The following is a 19,301-nucleotide window of genomic DNA, read 5'->3' on the forward strand; positions in this document are numbered from 1 at the left end:
ATCTATATGCTTGATGGTATCAAGATTCCTATATATAACTCACCCCGGTAAGTAGTTGAATGCTATCCAGCAATGTCTGTGGAATACCAGTAGCTGTCTGATATCCGATAAGAAGAGTGAGGGTTACTAGTACATTGAATAGCATGGATCGAATCCCGCTAGGCTGTACCATCTACGCTTGTATACATATGTAGGAGTTACCCGGCTGATTGCTTCTGCATGCAGACCTAGCATGTGGGCAGATGCCACTTCGTCATCCGAGACAATGTCTCTGTCCCGTGCAGTTTGTGTTTCTGATCTGATCTGGAGCCGAGATAGGGATTGGGGGACCCGGGGGGGTAGGGTGCTGCCTACACAGTTATCAGTCAGTTCGTAGGCTTCGATTTTCACATGTAAATTGGAACAAAGCATGTGGCTTCGGGATCAGGTTTGCTGGTGCCTGGGGATTAGGTTTATCCAGAGCATAGATATGTATGCCTGGTAGGATCCAGGATGTTCTCTTGGCAAGGGAGTTATTGATTTGGATGCCTGGTATGTAAGTAGTCTAGATTCATAGGTGATATAGGTTTCTAGGCATCCGGGTTCTTGGATCCTTGTGGCTTACTTGGCCGTTCTTGATGGGCGGTTGCATACGTGGGTGCCTGGCAGAGCTTGTTTGTGATGGCGTGGGATGGAACTGGTTTGTGTCATTGGTTGGCTAGTTGTTGTACTGTAGATCTGGGGAGAGGGTCGTCGAAGGCAGCTGGGAGGGTGGGGGGATTCGTTGGCTTGGTACTTGATAGAGGGACGGGTGAAGGTTGGCCCGATTAGATATCGTCAGCTGTGACCTGGGATCCAATGGGGTTGGGGACAGTATCCTGATAGTGAAAGCAGCCATGAAGACAAGTGTCTTGTGGTTGCAGTCAGTGGTGCCTTCCTTCTCGATGTAGGTATACGCAAAGTCACCATAATAATAGAGTCAGAGATTCTTTGCTCCTTGTCCTTACCTATACCATTACCTACCTACCTACCCCATCTTGATTTCTATGGGCTCCGCTAACCACGCGGAACTCCGAAGGGAACTGTACCGATTTGGGATTGCTATATTTACTCTAAAGTCGGTAAGAATTCTTCACGACCTGGTGGATATCGAGTCCACACTGGACCACTACCCACGCGACCCTGACTGCCTGGCCCTGGCACCTAGATACCTAGCGCCAAAATCACCAGTACCAATCTGACAGGAGAGGAAAGGCGGCTGGAAAGGTGGACAAGCAAAAAGGATTCTGGCCATCGCTAAATCAACCTACTCTCGCAAGGCTCTTCCTTAGCTGAAACGGAAGGGACTGGTTGTACTGCGGTCAGTGTATCCTGCAGCACGAAGTAAATCCGCAGCACACGGAAAAGCTTGGTCGAGATGTTGGAATTTTTCCCTCAATACCACCTAGTGCTGATCATGCATCATCGACCCGAGACAGAGCTGACAAGACGTCGTCATCGACGGCTGCCTGGGATTGGGAGAGCTGGCCTGCATACGGAGGCGCGCACGGCAGATGTATGCACGCCAATTGGCATCTCCACTCGAAGTAGATTGCAACGGTAAGGGACAGGGACATGTACATGCCTACGGGAGTACTTGGGTATGGTATCCGACGATATTGATTCCTTCGCCTGGTCAACTGTGGTGGGCCCTGATATCGGAGTTATTGCCTATCTATCTTCTCTCTACCTACTGCGTGCACCGTACCACCCATGTCTTTCTCATTTCTACTATGTAGACTCTGAACCAAATTCCTGCTTCAGGTGAAAGAGACCAGAGTGATGATTCCTGCAATTGACTTTTTAAGTTTCACATGGACCGGTTGGTCCCGTCCATTACTAATCGCACTGATTTCCTCCTCCCTGACTTGAAGCTCCGCTCGGAAGATACGACGCACATCCCCGGAGATAATCAGCCCGACCCTACGTACTCCGTCCGTATCCCTGCCGGACAGGAAATTCCCTGATTCTCATGCCCCTCTCCAATCTATCTAGTTGACACCAGCAAATATTCTATAGGGTCCCAAGCCGCTAACGACCGCTAATCAAACCATTCATGGTCAGACGAAGGCCGGAACGTCCCGGTGTCCTGATAGAGTTTGACCCAAGTGGAATTCCACGCCCTTTGAGCGACTTTGGCGAGGGGCTGCAGAGCGGGGAGAGAATTGGGAAAAGGCCATCTCCGGCCGCCCGGCTGATTAATCCCGGCCGGCCATCTTCCGGTCGGGGTCCTCTATCTACTGTGTAGGAAGCAAGCACTGTGTAGCAACTAGTAGTTGGAACTTACTTTGTACAGCACAAAGAGACAAGTCGCACGGGGACAAAAGCAATGATTGAGGAGCTTGTCCCATTCGTGGACGGTGAGACATGAGGCTCAGGCTCAGCCCCAAAGGCATCCCCCGGGCACTGCACCAATGCAGACCCCGACGGGCTGTGATGGAGGCCAAAGGATGCAGCCTGCCCGCTGGTTGGCCAATGGGTCCGGTCGGCGGCACGGGTGCGAACCGGTTTCATCATCGAGCGTCGCGCGGCCTTCCTTCTGGCGGTGGAGTTTAGAGACAGACAGTGCTCAGTCCAGGAATCCAAGTCGAGAACACTGGACCAGTGACCTGCGAGTGACATCCCCATCGCTGGCTGGATGGAGGAGAGCCCATGTGTACCTGCCTGGTACGACACACAGTCTGAGACTGCCTGCTCCGGGCACGGGAATGCCTGGGGCTCCTGCGGGGTCCACCATCTGGGCCGGGCAGCCAATCACCAGATCATCCGGCCCTATGACTCACACCTGCTGACCGCGTCAGATAGACCATGCCTGATAAGGCTAGTGCTCTGGGCGGGGGTCGAGTCGGCGGCGATTGGCTCTGGGAGCCGGCGAAGACCGCACACACACAGTTAAGAAGTGCCTGGCTTCCCGTCGCTGCCTGGCGCTTCCCTTTTCCTCCCTCCTTTTTTCTCTCTTCTTTTTCATCCTCTCTTCCTCCTCTCCACATCATTTCTATTGTTTATTCCAACCCGTCACCATACAGCATCATATCTATACAGCATCTGAATCTCCTGCCTTCCAAGATGGCCTGCTAAACGCACCCCCCGCACCAGCTACGTCTTTCTCGTACGAGACAGACATCATAGATCCTCTTCGGACCTCGTCTTTTCCCAACCTCTCTTCCCCCCCCTCAGAGTCTCCTGTCCCAGGACCTCTGAACTTCAGCATCGCTTTGCGTAGCTCAAGTTCCACGAACAGCATTCTCCCGTTCGACTTTACGTCGTTCACCACGGATCTCAACCAGCAAACATGGCTCCCCACGCCCCCGCCCCAGCAGCCTTCGGCTCCAACGAATTCGATCTTACGCGACAACAACAACAGCAACCCCAGTCCATTGCCAGAGGACTTTGTGCTCTTTCCCGCTCCGTGTCCCCAGCAGCAACCCAGGGACTCGCGTGCTCCAGCACTCAATTCCGCCCCTAGATTATCCGCGTTTCAACCTACTCTAGTCCAGCCAGGACATCCTGTTAGAAGACAACCATCAGCTTTGCACCAGCAGCTTTCAGGTTCGCCTGCGCAGGTTCCTTTTTCGGCCAGATTAGCACCGCAATCTACCGGGTATCCTCTGTCATCTGCTTCTTGGTATCATCCTTCTCTGCGAAAGCACTTTGCGCGTCGGTACGCAACACCCGCCGCTTCGAATTCCACTCCCGCAGTCAACAACACTGCCTATTCCGACCGTCCACCCGTCCCTTTATTCAACGACAGGGCGGCAAACTACTCCGCTTTTGTGAACCAGCGCAATCAACAATTAAAAAAACAATACGCACTTTATTGGAAAAATCGCCGCATCATGTCTACTCCGAACATTGCCCAAGGTGAGCCGGCCAATATGCAAGTACTGGCTTGGATTTGCCGTGCTAATACCGCCCCAGATTTCCCAGAACTTTTTGACATTCAGTCCAACCGCTTTGGGGACGATTTCAGCTCCCCAGAGTCCGCCATGCTCTCGCCTCAGATTTCCAACTCAATCTTTAGCCAGATGGGGGACGCCGCGCCACCAGGTACCGTCTCGCCTAGGGACCTGTTCATCGATGCCTCGGCTCCCCCATCGGCTACTTTCACTGACCTGAGCACTCCTCCCTTGGATACTCCCGGTTACTTCAGTCAGAACACATCTCCCATGATCAACACTGAGATGGATCTGAATGCAGCACCCGAGGAGTGGGAGTCCCTGTTTCCTCAGGATGGATTCTCCCTGGATCTGGATGCGGCCGCCCTTGAACTCGCTGCCTCGCTTCAGCAGCCCAAAACGACCGGCCCACCTCCGTCTCCTGTGATCCGTGCCAGCGCATCTCCCGCGCCATCTATGTCCCCTGCCCCGTCCCGTCAAGGCATCAAGCATTCTACGGTGGCTGGTGTCAATGCTCGTCAGCGCAAGCCTTTGCCGCCAATCAAGTTTGACTCTGCGGATCCCGCTGCAATGAAACGAGCCCGCAATACTGAAGCTGCTCGCAAGTCTCGCGCTCGAAAGCTCGAGCGTCAAGGCGAGATGGAGCGCCGAATTGAGGAGCTCGAGAAGTTGCTTGAAGAGTCCCAGCAGCGCGAGGAATACTGGCGAAACGTGGCCGAAAACGGCTCGAACTGAATATAAAAGTTATTGGGTTTTCATCTTGGGTTGGATATACGGTTTTGGTTTCTGTATTGTGCTCATTGTGCTATTCTGTCTCCTAGCGGGTCCTGTGGACGGGGGCGTTGAGCCTCTAGTCAATAGCTGTCGGAAGCATCAGCTATCAAGCTGATGCTTCCGACAGCGGAAAAGTTTCCTTTTGTTCTTGCTCGGCTACTATCGAGCATACTCTTTGTACTTACCGGTAGATCGGCTTGTCTGCATCTGCTGCTGCGATTTATTCTTCCCCAGTTCATGCTGAGGGTTTGTTGATGGTTTTTTGCATTCTGCTCAGGCCGGTTCTGATGTCTCCCAATTATCGGGATTGACTCGTGGCCACTAATAATCTACTTCTTGTACTTGATTGATCCGAGTTTTGTTATTACTGCGCTTGCGCACCAGACTGTGACTTATGGTATCATCAATTCAATCGCCACTATGTGCACATTGACTTACATGTAACAATCATATCCTGAGTAGGCTTTTCTGTCAATCTTTTCACTATTGCAAAGTACGTAGAACAACCAATAGCACTGTTAGATCTGCTAGTAAATCCCACGTCTATTTTCTATATACCATCGTCAAGAAGGCCGCATGACCCGTTGATCGGGTTATGCCTTGAGTGTATATATGTGTATGTGTAAACGACTCAGCTCAGACTTGCCTTTTTACGTACCTCATGGACAACAACCCCTTGTCTGCTCGGACCATCCATACCCTCACGCCCAACCTACCAACAGGATGACATCCCACATCCAACACACTCATTAGACTTTCGTCGATACTGCCAACTTGCGAAGGGGAAGTACCGGTCCTGTTCCATCACTGTCTGGAATCCCGCTCCGTTCACGGCGCAGGGAGTTCCCAGGGTAATGGAAAGGCGGTTGCAATCCGCAGGGAACAGAACAGATGTGGCGATGAGTGTGCTATGAGGAATAGGGAAGCATATCTGCTTGAGGGCCAATCGAAAGAGTGGTGAATGGAGGCTAGATCGAAGAGGCGGTCTCAGAAGTATCTGATCTCGAGTTGTCATCATCGCTGGTCTGGGGGTGGTTGAGGGGGTTGGTAGGGTGTGTTATTGTACGTCAAGAGACGTTCTGGGGTGGGGAAATTGGGGTTGAAAAAAGAAAGTCTATTCAGGTGAGTGCGTCGGTCCCTTTCACTTTGCTTTTCTCCATCTTGGCTGTTCGGGATCCGAATTGGATTGCTCGCTTCTTTTCCCGGGCCACGTTGGTCATACCGAGTCTCAGAGCGACTAGACGGAGGGCCTTTTTCTCTAAATCAAGCCCTGCCTCTGGTGAATCGTCTGCTGGTGAGGGGGTTCCGAAACCACACTTCTCCCAGACAGGAAGCTGTACCACCCAGGATACGAACTCTTCGTCAAGGAAAGGAAATCTCGCTTCGCGACCCCAGTGTGCAATGACTCGGTTATCACGACCAAGGTTTCGCTTTCCCAGGCGACTGACATCAAGATTGATTTCGCCGATGAGGCCTTCGAATCCATTTCGAGAGAACGCCACTCCATGCCTTGAGTATCCTGCAAATAACTCATCTGCACCAAGGCCAGACAGGAGCACTCGGGCGGAGGTGGTATATTGCGCGGGTTGGGCATCGTCCTGTCGACTGTCAAAGGCCAGACCTTGCCCACGAGAGGCGAAATATAATGCGCAGGCAATAGAGAGATCCATCTCGGTATTGTGGGGTCGCATCAGCCGTTTCACGGTGTCGCGGTGTGCAACGGTCTCCACGTATGGAATATCTATTGCCACAAATCGCCAGTTGCGACCGGGACATACTTTTTGCAATTCGGCGAATGCTGCTCGGCCGGTGATACGATCGGGGCAGTTCTCATACACAGAACCAGCTGCCTCTCCTTTGCCTGCCGCTGCGGCCGCAACGCGCGGGTTTTCGAACGCAACGTTGAGCAAATCGATGACTTCATCCTCCGGGAGAATCTCATGGGAGAGTCTAGCAAGTAGTGTGCAATCGAGACCCCCGGAAAACAGCACTGCAACTTTCACATTGCTTTTCAATGATGTGGTAGGTGGCTCGCGTACATTCTGGATCCGTAACGCCAATGATTGACGTAGCTTCTCTTCAAGTTCTTTAACGGCAATGGTTTCAACATTTAGTAAAGGAGGGACTCCTTCCGGTGTAGACTGATTCATGGGAGGAATTGGATTTTTCTAAGCCGATTGTTAGCTTTCGGGAATCAAAGTGGAAGGAATATTGCATACAGGGCGAAGAGGGCGGTCAGATTGTTTCTGATCCCAGAGTAATGTTTGTATGCAACTTGCCGCAAACAAAGGTGTACCAGCATTAGCTGTTGAGGTCGAGTCGTCCTGGAAAATAGTATGTTCAAAGTCAATCATATATACTCCGTCTGTCTCGACCTCACTGAAGTGGGTGGAAGACGTGCCATCGCAGAGACTGCATATTTTGAAGGTCCCGGTCTCATCAACGCCTTGAAGTAGAGAGCGCCGTCCAAGAGAGTCCCTGGTGAAGAAAAGCTTGGAATTGACCGCATCGTAGAACACAAAGGCAAAGGGGCCGGAGATGCTACTGATAACATCCAGGACGCCCTGAACAGCACTCGTACAAGAGTCCGCTGACGAATCTGTATTCGGATGGATGTTTACAGCCTGTAGTAACAGCTTGAAGATGAGCTCCGCATCGTTGCCCTGTATGGGTTCACCTGCTATCTTCCAGGCGTCACCATTGAAGCATAACACGGACTGGGTTGTAGCATCCACTAATGGCTGAGGAACAAGACAGTCCCCCCTAATAGACAAGACCGTAGAAACAAAGGTCAGATGAACAGAAATGGGCTCATTGCTTGACCGTGTGTTAGTCACCTTTCGTTCAACATTATGAACATGGTAGTTGTCCGGTCCGCGGTCCCGCAACAAGCAGCAGGTCTCCTCGTTCGGAAGCACAGCTCCTGAAGCACTCAGTGAGAAGAAAATCCCACACATGGCAGCATCAGACCGTAAGCGAGGGGCTGGCGGGGAGGAGTTGAGGTGGAGGAGGAGCAAAGGAAAGAGAAACAAGAGCGCCGGATGTCGGGGGAACGATGATCCCCCGCCGCTGATTGCGGGCTGACATCTTTGGCGCTGTTGGAGCTCACTTCCCCCTGTTGGGCTATTCCTTCGGGCATTGTCTCTCTGAGTCCTACTCTGATTGAGTTAGGCGCCTTACGATCTATCACCGGTCTGAGCTGTCCAGACATTTGTGGTCTGCTACGTGACAACCCCGGGAACCACTTCTCCGGATACTCCCCCTCATGATGACCCGTGTTTCTACCTAACGAGGCTCAATCAATATCTAATTTGAATTTGGCGTGCATGCAGGTTGCTTATGTCTGCGACAGAACCCTCGGAATCCCCGGCTCCTAGTGGTCATGGGGAGGTTCAGCCGGCCACTCTCAACGAGGGGGGTACAACTGAACAAGTGAATGCCACGGGCCTCGAACCTGCGGCGCAGCTACAGAATGACCTTCCAAAACTGTCGGAGGCCAACCAGGACGAGATGAAGAGAACCGTTGAGAGCGAAGCGCAGACCAGTGCGACGTCTCCAAACGTGGCTCCGATGCCATCCGCAATAGATCCCTCGAGTCCCCTACCGCTCCCCCGTGAGACGCTTCCAGAGCGCATGAAGGGGCTTTCCATATTGACGACAACACCAGAACCTATTTTGTCGCCTCCCGCGGAGATACCTCCTACGCCTCCAGCAAAGGACGATCCCTACCTGACCCCGAACCCTCACTCTGCAATTACACACTCGCCCGCGACCGAGTTGACCGAGAAGGAATTACCGGAAGTTCCTGGAAATGAACAAGATGGAAGGAAGAATACTACTGGCGGAGATAGTGACTCCCAGTCGGAAATTCAGAGTATCATGGATCAATTCCAGGACTCTACGCATGGCGATGGGCAGGAACAGATCATGTCCCCTCGGCTGGAACTGGCCGAGCAGTTTCTAGGCGGGCAAAGTCACTTCCCACCTCGCCAGTCGAGTCTGGATCACAGTAAAACGGCGATTGACGACTCGCGGACACCCAAGCCTACCACAGGGGTATCATCCATCTCGGCTGAGAAACAACCCGCAAAGCTTCCCAGGAATTCCGTGGCCGACGAAGCGAAGTTGAGCCGGCGCTCGTCAACATCGACGATTCCTCCACCCCCCGAGCCTGAGCCCGACCAGCCCTTTGATTTCCATCGGTTCTTAGAGCAGTTGCGTCACCGCACTGCGGACCCAGTTGCCAAATTCCTGCGCTCCTTCCTCCACGAGTTTGGGAAGAGACAGTGGATGGTCCATGAACAAGTCAAAATCATCAGCGATTTCTTGGTGTTCATCACGAACAAAATGGCTCAGTGTGAAGTCTGGCGCGATGTGTCCGACAGTGAGTTCGACAATGCCAAAGAAGGGATGGAGAAGCTTGTAATGAATAGACTATACTCCCAAACGTTTTCTCCCGCTATCCCTGGTCCGCCCACAATCCCACGGAGCGCAAGTAGAAGCAAACGGCGCGAGATGGAGAGGATGCACGGCCCGTGGAGGCGGGGACAGCACCAGGAGGATATAGAGCGTGATGATGTGCTGGCCCAGAAGATGCGGATATACAGTTGGGTAAAGGAGGAGCATCTGGACATACCGCCAGTGAGCGGTCACGGCCGCCGCTTCTTGAATCTAGCCCAGCAGGGTAGGTTATGTCTCTTCTGCATGTTTGATGCCCTCTAACTGGGTACAGAACTGTTGAAAATCAACGGCTATCGAGCTCCCCGCGACAAGGTTATCTGCATCTTGAACTGCTGTAAAGTGATTTTCGGTGAGTATCGGCCCTGATGCAGGACTGGCATGATATGGTTGCTAACGTCTGCCCAGGTTTGCTGAGGAACTCGAAGAGATCGGATACGTCAGCCGATTCTTTTGTGCCGCTTTTGATTTATGTGGTGCTGCAGGCCAACCCTGATCACCTGGTATCCAACATACAATATATCCTGCGGTTTCGCAACCAGGATAAACTTGGAGGGGAAGCCGGTTATTACCTGTCGTCTTTGGTACGCTGGAATATCTCTTAGCTCATGGCATGTTCTGACCCATTCATAGTCCGGAGCGATCCAGTTCATTGAGACACTAGACCGGACGAGCCTGACAGTGAGCGACGAAGAGTTTGAGCGAAGCGTTGAAGCAGCTGTCTCCGCTATTGCCCAGCAAAACCGCGAGTCTGAGACTTATGAGCGAAAATCGTCAGGACGTTCCGCTGAAGGCTCCCAATCCGCACCGCGAAGCTCTGTGGATACACAACGCACGGCGGTGCGAGAAGCACCGCAGTCTAGCGATGAAGATACGGCACCAGTTGCAGGGCTTCTGCGAACGATCCAGAAGCCGTTGTCGACCATCGGAAGGATCTTTTCGGACGAGCCAGAGTCGCCACAGGAGCGGCCGACACAGTCTGGTGCATCTCCACGTCTGACACCGAACGTGTACCAGCCTCCTCGAAATAGCAGCGAAGGCCGGCGATCGGTCGAGAGGGCACGTAGTGCAGCCCCTCCGCAAGTTGCCAGGGCGGGCTCTCAAGATGCCGCTGTCCGTCAAGCCAGTGCTGAGGATGCAGAGGCACGGAGGATTCACCGTGTCGAGCACAATAATGTCGTAGAGACGCTGTCTAACATGTTCCCCAACCTCGACCGTGATGTAATTGATGATGTTGTCAAGATGAAGGAGGGAAGGTAAGCTGTTCCTGCCTATGGGTGTTGAAGGCGAAGTAGCTGACACTGGTGTACAGGGTTGGGTTGGCGGTGGATGCGTGTCTTGCCCTTAGTGCTGAGTGAGCAGGATCAGAGAAAGCCATGGCAGGCATGTAATTCGAGGGATTAGCATTCAGTGAAGCTCTTATCATAGCCGTTTATGTACTTATTGCCTGGACTATTTGCATATAATAGTGCTGCTGAGTGGTAGCTATATTTAATCGAACCTTAACACGTTGTACGCACATAAAGGGGAAATCTCATAGGCACAAGCCATACAAGTAATCATATACACTCCGGGCAATGAGCATGCTAAATAGCGGAAACTGCATAGCTTTATTCCATTCTCCCGCTAGAGCTTATCTAGGTATACTCCGTACCATTCGTTCCGCAGCCTGAGATGCAAGGCGTGTCCAATAGTACATCACCTGACCCTCCCGAGCTCGCTTACCGCTAGCGCCATCCGGCCACCCCACCCAGTCCTATATAATCTCCTTCCCCTCGACTCCCTTTTGACCTTTTTCTTCTTTTTTTCTTCATACTTACCTTGTTTGGGTGACTGCGATCAAGAAGGCGGTTCACCACAGATTGGTCCCTGCATTGCACAGCGCGGCGGAACAGTCTGTTCAACGGCCTACGGGTCATTGACAGGCGTATTCTTTGGCACTTCTCTCTTCGGAGATCATATCCTTTTCATCAGTTCTTGGGCCAGTGGCTCGAGGGTGGGGAAGAGGCTTGTAATTGTAAATGGTATCCCTCCTAGCTTAGAAACACCTATGCTGTATATTCCAGAGTCTGGTTGTTGCTGAAGTCAGAGACTGGCATATTCGCCGTGTTCCTGTCAGCTACCTATTACTCAGTTGGTAAGCTCCCCACATATGACGTTGTATCTTGCCACTGTACGGATATAATAACAACATCTCTCCCTTCAACCTCCGCACCACTTAAGACACATCACCCCTCTTTATATCCTCCTATCGCATCATCTACCTCTACCAAAAGGAATACCCAACTCACAATCCCACTACTCAAAATGCCGCACAAGGACGAGCCCACCTCAACCAACACCTCCGACCGAGTCTCCGACTCCGTTAACCGTCTCGCTGCAACGGGAACCAACATCACCGGGGCAGTCTTCGGCTCTGGCATGGACCAAAACACTTCGACGATACCGGACTATCTATCTACAGGCGCAGAGGACGACAGACCCTTGAGTAAGGAGGAAGCGGACAGACTGTACGAGGAAAGGATGGAGGAGGAATATGCCAAGCGGGAGGGAGGAGCTTGATCGCGTTCTTTCTGTCAGCTTTGATTTTCATATCGTGTATATATACCAGATCGACCTGCACGTCCATCCAATAAGTCATGCTCCTACAGTAAATATCTGGTTTGTTTGATCGTGATGTAGCCTGCGTAGTCGATACCTTGCGACCAGCAAAGGCCGGGATGATTAAAAAAAAAAGAAAGCGTCGACGAAGCGTCTCGAACCCCCGGCCTATCCGAGAACACCGCTTTGTAGAGGAAAAACCTCCTACCTACATATGAACCCGGTAAAGGTTACAAAAAAACTGGTAGCTTCTCTTTGATTGAGCGTGTCATCCTTAGTGCAGGGGCCATGCTAATCTTCTCTGTATCGTTTCAAATTGACCAAATGCCCGAAGGCACTTGGATATCTTTACGATGGGCTATATAGGAGATGCGGGTAGAATCATACGTTCTGATTGGTCGGCAAGCGAGTGACCGGGAACACCAAACCGTCTTCACCCCGCGTTGGTGCCTGGGGTTTCATATAGTATTAGGGAGTCGTGGTGGGCGAGATGGGCTTGTTGTAGGTCGGTTTGGAGCCAGAGCTTTGATTCGAGAGAACGTGGCATATCGCGATTCGTGCTTTATTTTCGTAAATGGTTGGATTGTAGGCACAGGTTATCGTCTGGCTTCAACCTGGTACGTCAGTACTGCTCTTTCGAAGCACCGGTAGGCAACGACACGGCGCAGCAACAAAGCAAGGACGACAACAACAAAAGAAATGTTGAATGAAAGCCGCTATTGGGGTTATATTTAGCAATGAAACCAAGTTCGGGAGACAGAGGAGGAAGAACGGAAGAAGAAAAGAACAAGAAGGAGAATAGATACTCCTAGTCGTAGTCGAAGGTTGGTTCCAGTGGCCCCTCGTATCCCACTTCGGGCGAGATCGGCTGCCCGTCGGTCTCAACAACACATCATCTTACTTCGACCATACCTACCAGTTAGTTGATCCTGCATGGCTCACTCTACCATGATGAAGTGTATTCAGATCACAGAGTCTCTTTAGTTTGTTGAGTATACGTCATTTCTGCTGGGTATAGTGGTTGTGGCTCAATTCAACAGCCCCAACGGCGTGCTCTACCGGATCTACAGGACCAAGGTTTACCCCGTGGGATGGCATCTGCCTTCTCTAACACAGTCTCGTCGATACGAGATGTTATATGAGAACGGTCTGCTTCTGAGGAGATCATAATCTAATTCAATCCTATGTGCTATTTTCTGCCGCATTCGATATGTATATCTAACCTGCCTCAATCGACGTCCCGGTGTCTAGATACGATGCAGATCGCTGCCTTCGACTCGGAGTTTATAGTAACGTACACCTGCAGTGGCTGAGGCTGCCTAGTAGACTAGAGATGAGCATGATAAAAAGCAGCTCGAGTACTTAACCCACCATCCCCTACTCTATAACCCTCCTCTCCAACATATCACTCTCCCCAGCAACAACCTCAATTGACAACCAGTATATACCCTCCCAACAACGATGCACTTCAAGCTCTTCTCCATCATCATCCTCTCCGCCCTATCCCTCGCATCTCCCGATCCCTCGCCAGCCCTCGCAACAGACGACTCCAATGAATCCGACCTCCTCCTTAAATCCCTTAGCGATTTGTATGTCCTAATCCCTACCCCATATATCCATGAAGGTAGAACTAACAGCTCAATTCCGCCCACAGAGCCACCCAAACTATCTCAATGCCCACCAATATCCCCACATTGCCTAGCTCCATCGAGTCCGTGCTCATCACTGCTGTCCCGACTTCCTTCCTCTCCGAGATGTCCAACCTTACGGCCTGGTCATCGGTCACTAGTGAGTGGAAGGATGGACACTTTCCATCTTGGTATAGTAGTCTCAATGGAGACGTCAAGTCGTACCTGTCGACTGCGTTTGATACTGCTTCGCCTTCGACGTCGACATCGCATGGTGGGGCTCCTGCGCCGACGGCTATGGCGGCGGGGGTGGTTGGGGCTGCGGGGATTCTGGGGTTGGCGATTGTGTTGTGATGATTCGGGGTCTGTGTATATTAGCTTGGAAGGGGTAGAAGGGTGTATGATGTGGTATGGGCGACATGATATAGATTGTTTTGCTGCTTTGGAATTTATGATGAAGTGGACTTGGAATTGAGATAATTTCGATAGTGCTTTGCATGGAGCTGGCTGTTATGAGTCCAATAATATATCATATTGTTGTGTTATGTTAAGGTTGGATATATAGGCAGGGTATGATGCTAAGTATATAGAATGGTGAATTATAGCCATATAGTATTGTGACTAGAGCTCGTAGGTTATTGATCCTTAGCTATTAGAGGTTGTCAGCCACACCATATTACCCCGGGTTGTTAATTACAGACTTATCATAAGTCCCAGAGGTGGCTAGACTTGGCACTACGGGTAGTATAGCGATAACAAGTCCATTTATATTCGTCACTGAGGACAACTGCAATTCTACCATGCTTCACTGTCTCGAGACTCTCCACATAGTCACTCTTACAATCCACCTTCACTGAGACGCCCCTATAAGTGCAGATGAAACTCCCTGTGACTGCTCGGATGGTAGCTGGTTATTAGGACGCTTGGCAGTGGAGGAGGACTTTTCCACTCTTTCCTTGTAAGTTGGAACAGGAGTGTGTGGAGTGTGCTCCAAGAGCTATAGCTGTTGTGGAGTAAGCGTTCCCTTGAAACTCAGGATGATAGACTTGCTTATCTTGCTGATCGTTGTCGTAGGGCCCACTTCTTGCTACTCCGTACACAGTAGGATACGTATGGTCTTAGTAAGACCAGTCGTCTAGATGGAAGCGGGCTAGGCGCTTGATAATCCAGTTGGGTGGATCCAACAATGTCCAGGGCGAGATTCCAAATTTGAGGATGTCTCAGCGCTTGGCACTAGACGGGGATATTCAAACCAGGAGGTTTGGTGTCGGTCTGCAGCCCCCAGGAATATTAGCTGTTGTCCTTTCATCATAGTATTTCTGCCAGGGTCTTTCCCTGAATCGCTATCAATAGCAAGTCGTAATTATAAAGTTTGATGTCATGGTGCACGCCATCGTTAAGATTATGAGGGCATCACTGTCCCCATCATTTACGTCAACTACCAACAGTGAAGCAACAGGGCAGACAATGACATCGCGTACCGCATCTCACTCTGAAATCACTAAGGTCGAGCACTGACCTCTCAGCCAGAGATTACCTGCATCGCCACGCCTACGTAGCTGGTAGTCTCGGTGTATCCCCTCTCGGACTGCCTGAATCCGCGTCGGAGACCGACTCCGCCTCGCATACCGACCCCGAATGCGTAATAGAGCAGCAAGCTAGCTCCAGCTGGCCAGTAATGGCCGTGGTAAATGTCAGCGATGCTGCCTGAGCACCAATCAGGCTCGGGGTATTGGCTTAACCCCGAAGGATTGCTGTGCTTTGCGCCGAGATCTGCGGGAGCTGACTATTACCCAGCTTGTGATTGGCCGGCCCCAAGGTAGCCTGGAAGGGTCTGAAGAACAATCAGAAAAGTTGATTGTCGCTGCCATAAGAGGAGGGGCCCTTATAAATATCTGTGCTTCCAGAAGGTTTTTCACCTAGATTGTCGCTCATCAAGCCCTGAATCCTATCCAGCTCGCTTCTATCCCATCTGCTTTGCCTCGTCCAGCTTCGGTTTCTAGAAACAATCCTTCAGCCTTACCGGGATTGTTGAGCGGTCTAGATTCGGCTATCGATTGCGGCTTCTGACGTCAGGCCTCAGGCAACCCAGCCAATACTTTTCTCCGCAATGGCGCTTTTATTCCTGAAGCAAAGACTCTTTCCTAGCGAAAAGCAAAAACAGGCTATTCCTTATGGTTCGTTTCCTGCAAGAGCAATCATTGTCCAACTGGACTAACAAGACTAGGAAAACCACTACTCTCCAATGACGATACCGATACCCTCCCGGGCGATCAGGACCTCGAAGCTCAACGATCCTACGATACATTCCGCTCTGCCTCTCCCGTTTCCGACTCCGACAGCACCACCGCCAGCACCAGCAGTTCGCGATCGCGCATCAACCCGCGTATTGTTTCCGATGCCATTCTCGGCCTATCGGATGGCTTGACGGTGCCGTTCGCGCTGAGCGCTGGTCTCTCAGCGCTGGGAAACACCAAGGTCGTCGTGCTGGGAGGATTGGCCGAATTGACAGCGGGTGCCATCTCCATGGGTCTGGGAGGATATGTCGGCGCGAAGAGTGAAGCGTACGTTCGATTCCACTGAAACCCCTCTAGCCCAATCTAACAATCCACAGAGAATCCTACGAAACCACCGTCCGCGAAGCAAAAGAACTCATCCACACCTCACCATCCGAAACAAGCGCCATCGTCCAATCCATCTTCGCCTCCTACCGTCTCCCCGAAGACACCATCGCTCAGATCAACACCTCCCTCCACGCTTCCGAAGACCACCTCCTCGACTTCCTGGTCAGCTTTCACCACAAGGAATCCCAGCCCGATTGCAACCAGGCATGGATCTCTGCCATTACACTCGCACTGGGCTACTTCGTGGGCGGCTTCATCCCGCTCATCCCGTACTTCATCGTGGACCAAGTGATTGTGGCATTGTACATGAGCATCGGAGTCATGGCGATCACGCTGCTCGCCTTCGGATACATCAAGACGTGTGTGGTGCGCGGCTGGACTGGGCGCGACAACATCGTCGCGGGCATCAAGGGAGGCGTGCAGATGTGTTTTGTGGGCGGAGTGGCTGCGGGGGCAGCCATTGCTCTGGTCCGGTTGATTGACGCATAACCTCCTCCCTCCATCGACATATCACCCACTACCCACCCACCACCTACCTGCGCCTAATCATCTCCACACCAAAAGTTCCCCATTATGCCCTTAACGACTACTACTGTACCATAGATACCACTATAGAGCGGCTTTTTCATTCCACTTCATTCAATTCAAATCTAATTCTCTCTCTCAATCAACCTCCACGTCTCTAATTTACATAACCTATAGTAGTAGAATTCATAACTGATATAACCAGCCATACTATGCAAGTATACATAATCTATACCCCCCCCCAAAAAAAAGCACAAGAAAAAAATCTACCCTCCCAAAGCCAACCCAACCAACTCCCTCGCCCTCCCCCCCATCTCCTCCATCCCAAGCGCCAACTCCCTTCCCCGCTCCGACATCTTCCCCCACGTCTTCCTCAAAATCGCCACGACCTTCTCCTCCTCCCACGCGCCCTCAAACCCCTCCAACTGATCATCCAAAAACACCAAACACGCTACATCCTCCAACACCTGCGCCTCTGCATCCTCCCCGCCCCGCAATCCCTCCTTGCGAATCAACGCGCCCACGCGCGCTGCATCCGCCTCCCCAATCCCACTCTCCAGACACACTCCCATTGCGATTTCGGCTTGGCGGCGGGCGAGTCCCGTGCGCCATGCATAGTAGCCTGCTTTTCCGGCTGGGTAGGAGGCGCGCGGCACTTCCCAGCGTTTGAGGTGTTGGGCGCGGATGGCGAGTTGGAGCGTGGGGGAGGGGTTGGATGTGTGTTTGTAGAGATAGCTGGTCATTTTTTGGGCGTAGTGCAGTTCGTAGGGGGTGTTGGTGGGGGTGGTTTTGGTGGGGTCGAGGGAATGCAGGGTGTCGATTTTGGTGAGAGCTTGGGTTAGGGGGTCCATCTTTTTTTTGAAGTGGGTGGATTGGAGGTAGGTTATAGAGGTTGGTTGTAGGGATTGGGATTAGGATGCTGGAGAGAGGTAGGTTATAGGAGGTCTGGTGGTGTTCGGGGTTGGTTCGCAACAAATACCGGAGACGGGATTGGTTGAGGTTGGTTCGGCATTTGCTGCTAGAGAGGGGGAACTGATAAGCGGTGCGATAAGGATGCCCCACTTCAGGTTGTAGATCGTGTTGTTGGATCGAGGGAGGTTTTGTTGACAATGAGTGTTTTATGCTTGAGGTATGATGAGATTCGTGGTTTCTGTCTAGAAGTATGTGTCGTGTGTGTGCGGTTTGCGGTTTGATGCTGCTGGCTTCTGTATAAGTTGCCTGGTGGGCCAATCTCATACATTGTCAGGAGGAACAAGGAATGATAGTATCTTTGATCAATCGGACAAGGTGCACAGTCATACTGCTGTCAATACCTGGATTAATGCTCCGGTTCCAGGTCAGAGGTGTGTAGACGTCGCCCCGGCAATATAACGTTATTTTGACCTCCCGGCCATGTAGTTCGAGCCGCTCTACTACCACCTCACCGATGAAGTGACATATCCTTCGATTTCATACAATTTCAGAATCCCCACCAAATCATGGTCCAATATAGAGAGTCACCCAAGCATGCAGCCCGTCGCACCGCTGTCCGGAATATCTGGAAAGGCGTTCGAGGCTTGGAGACTGTCCAATGTGAGGACCAAGACCTAGAGCGCATCCAGGTCCAGGTGCTTCCCATGACGCTAGACGTGGACGGAATGCCGTGCTTCGAGCCATGTTATTTCAAGCCCATGAAGAACAACTTCCCTGACCCAGACCCTGAGTTGTTGGAAATGGACTTCCCACCATATGATCCGCAAGATGATTTCACCGTGGAGACAGTCTACTGGGCGGAAGGTGTTGCCAATTATGTCGAAGAATATATCCAGAGTGTTATATTTACTGGGCTCACTGAAGATAGTATCTTCAGTGAGTCCAGTAATAGTAGTAAACTGCCGTCAGAGTTAGTATTTCCTCGAATGACCTCCGTGGGGTGATACTGACCGGCTGTTTTGTAGTCCTAGCGATGAGGAGCTTTGGGATGTGGTAGGTGCCGATATTCGCTGGCTCAGCACAGCCACCAGCCATAGCCCCAAGCAGCCTTATTTCAAGTGCATGATGGCGAGCAACATCGATGGGAATGACAGGCTCACACGGTGGGAACTGGAGTGTATCTGCAAGAGCATGGAGAAGCTGCTCAATCTCCGCATTTATGCTAAGCACTTAGTTACTCCGGTAGGTCTCTCATCTCACATCCATTGCTATTGACTAGTGTTGATGTATCATACAGGTCATGATTCTATCCTATATGGGGCCAAGACAGGTCCGTATCCTCCTCGCTCACTTCGATGGGACCAACATGGTTATCCGAAAGAGCCAATTCTACGACATGCGGACTGAAGATGTGGAGGCGTTGAGATTGCTTGTCCGGTGGTGGTGTTCGTCTGAATCTGGGGATACCATTAACGGGTGACTTTGATACCATTGGCTTTATTCTTCTTTATCGAGATGTAATAGGGGCATATGATTGGCGTTGAGTTTAAATATTATACCCCGGGAAGGATTAATAACACAGTTGGTGGCTGAGACAATTCCATTGTCTTGTTACCCCGCTTCTGCTTAATTTAATTACCTACTTTGATGATGCCTCTGCTGGGCAAATATACCGCAAACTTTAGCTTCAACCCGCAGTGTCATATTGACAACATTCTAGCCCGGGCACGCCGATATCAAACGAATAAATCCACCACGACCCATTGCTTCCTCATCACAATCAATTCTAAGCCCTCACCCTGCAACAAACTATATCAAACCAACTATACCAACCTTTCTGTCAAGCCCAGGTCAGAATGACGCAA

At 51.4% G+C, this 19,301-nt stretch overlaps 8 protein-coding genes across 8 annotated transcripts; 6 read left to right on the top strand and 2 right to left on the bottom strand.

The window, feature by feature from the left end:
• Positions 1-2,347: 2,347 nt before the first annotated feature.
• Positions 2,348-4,649, top strand: cpcA (amino acid starvation-responsive transcription factor GCN4; the record flags this gene model as incomplete). Its single annotated transcript, XM_025615409.1, has 3 exons — positions 2,348-2,378; positions 3,196-3,879; positions 3,937-4,649. 3 exons carry the CDS (start codon positions 2,348-2,350, stop codon positions 4,647-4,649), a joined length of 1,428 nt encoding a protein of 475 aa, XP_025471864.1.
• Positions 4,650-5,806: 1,157 nt separating this feature from the next.
• Positions 5,807-7,645, bottom strand: BO94DRAFT_456232 (asparagine synthetase domain-containing protein; the record flags this gene model as incomplete). Its single annotated transcript, XM_025607691.1, has 2 exons — positions 5,807-6,856; positions 6,908-7,645. 2 exons carry the CDS (start codon positions 7,643-7,645, stop codon positions 5,807-5,809), a joined length of 1,788 nt encoding a protein of 595 aa, XP_025471865.1.
• Positions 7,646-7,816: 171 nt separating this feature from the next.
• BO94DRAFT_531008 (guanine nucleotide exchange factor VPS9) lies at positions 7,817-10,666 on the top strand. Its single transcript, XM_025610798.1, has 5 exons — positions 7,817-9,372; positions 9,421-9,498; positions 9,555-9,730; positions 9,780-10,402; positions 10,459-10,666. The coding sequence occupies exons 1-5, from the start codon at positions 8,028-8,030 to the stop codon at positions 10,502-10,504; spliced, it is 2,268 nt and encodes a 755-aa protein (XP_025471866.1). The 5' UTR covers positions 7,817-8,027; the 3' UTR covers positions 10,505-10,666.
• A 374-nt stretch (positions 10,667-11,040) lies between these two features.
• Positions 11,041-11,802, top strand: BO94DRAFT_531009 (uncharacterized protein). The gene has a single exon (XM_025610799.1). The coding sequence runs from the start codon at positions 11,454-11,456 to the stop codon at positions 11,706-11,708; it is 255 nt and encodes an 84-aa protein (XP_025471867.1). The 5' UTR covers positions 11,041-11,453; the 3' UTR covers positions 11,709-11,802.
• A 1,406-nt stretch (positions 11,803-13,208) lies between these two features.
• BO94DRAFT_620591 (uncharacterized protein) lies at positions 13,209-13,828 on the top strand (the record flags this gene model as incomplete). Its single annotated transcript, XM_025616940.1, has 2 exons — positions 13,209-13,336; positions 13,402-13,828. The coding sequence occupies 2 exons, from the start codon at positions 13,209-13,211 to the stop codon at positions 13,727-13,729; spliced, it is 456 nt and encodes a 151-aa protein (XP_025471868.1). The 3' UTR covers positions 13,730-13,828.
• A 1,465-nt stretch (positions 13,829-15,293) lies between these two features.
• BO94DRAFT_508068 (VIT1/CCC1 transporter family protein) lies at positions 15,294-16,661 on the top strand. Its single transcript, XM_025609647.1, has 3 exons — positions 15,294-15,552; positions 15,603-15,939; positions 15,990-16,661. Exons 1-3 carry the CDS (start codon positions 15,486-15,488, stop codon positions 16,486-16,488), a joined length of 903 nt encoding a protein of 300 aa, XP_025471869.1. The 5' UTR covers positions 15,294-15,485; the 3' UTR covers positions 16,489-16,661.
• A 180-nt stretch (positions 16,662-16,841) lies between these two features.
• BO94DRAFT_531011 (DUF4202 domain-containing protein) lies at positions 16,842-17,478 on the bottom strand (the record flags this gene model as incomplete). The annotated part of the gene is made up of 1 exon (XM_025610800.1): positions 16,842-17,478. A coding segment is annotated over exon 1 (422 nt), but the record flags the coding sequence as incomplete, so codon positions are not given.
• Positions 17,479-17,928: 450 nt separating this feature from the next.
• Positions 17,929-18,916, top strand: BO94DRAFT_606270 (uncharacterized protein; the record flags this gene model as incomplete). The annotated part of the gene is made up of 3 exons (XM_025616514.1): positions 17,929-18,406; positions 18,462-18,678; positions 18,734-18,916. Exons 1-3 carry the CDS (start codon positions 18,003-18,005, stop codon positions 18,914-18,916), a joined length of 804 nt encoding a protein of 267 aa, XP_025471871.1. The 5' UTR covers positions 17,929-18,002.
• Between the last annotated feature and the right edge of the window lie 385 nt (positions 18,917-19,301).

Source organism: Aspergillus sclerotioniger, assembly GCF_003184525.1.
Source record: "Aspergillus sclerotioniger CBS 115572 chromosome Unknown BO94scaffold_3, whole genome shotgun sequence".
NCBI classification, from domain to species: domain Eukaryota; kingdom Fungi; phylum Ascomycota; class Eurotiomycetes; order Eurotiales; family Aspergillaceae; genus Aspergillus; species Aspergillus sclerotioniger.

Coding starts and splice junctions, on each gene's coding strand:
- BO94DRAFT_531008 (XM_025610798.1), top strand. CDS start 8,028: ATGTCTGCGACAGAACCCTCGGAATCCCCGGCTCCTAGTGGTCATGGG. Junction 9,373..9,420: donor CTTGAATCTAGCCCAGCAGG/GTAGGTTATGTC, acceptor AACTGGGTACAG/AACTGTTGAAAATCAACGGC. Junction 9,731..9,779: donor GTTATTACCTGTCGTCTTTG/GTACGCTGGAAT, acceptor ACCCATTCATAG/TCCGGAGCGATCCAGTTCAT.
- BO94DRAFT_531009 (XM_025610799.1), top strand. CDS start 11,454: ATGCCGCACAAGGACGAGCCCACCTCAACCAACACCTCCGACCGAGTC.
- BO94DRAFT_508068 (XM_025609647.1), top strand. CDS start 15,486: ATGGCGCTTTTATTCCTGAAGCAAAGACTCTTTCCTAGCGAAAAGCAA. Junction 15,553..15,602: donor AAAACAGGCTATTCCTTATG/GTTCGTTTCCTG, acceptor TAACAAGACTAG/GAAAACCACTACTCTCCAAT. Junction 15,940..15,989: donor GTCGGCGCGAAGAGTGAAGC/GTACGTTCGATT, acceptor AACAATCCACAG/AGAATCCTACGAAACCACCG.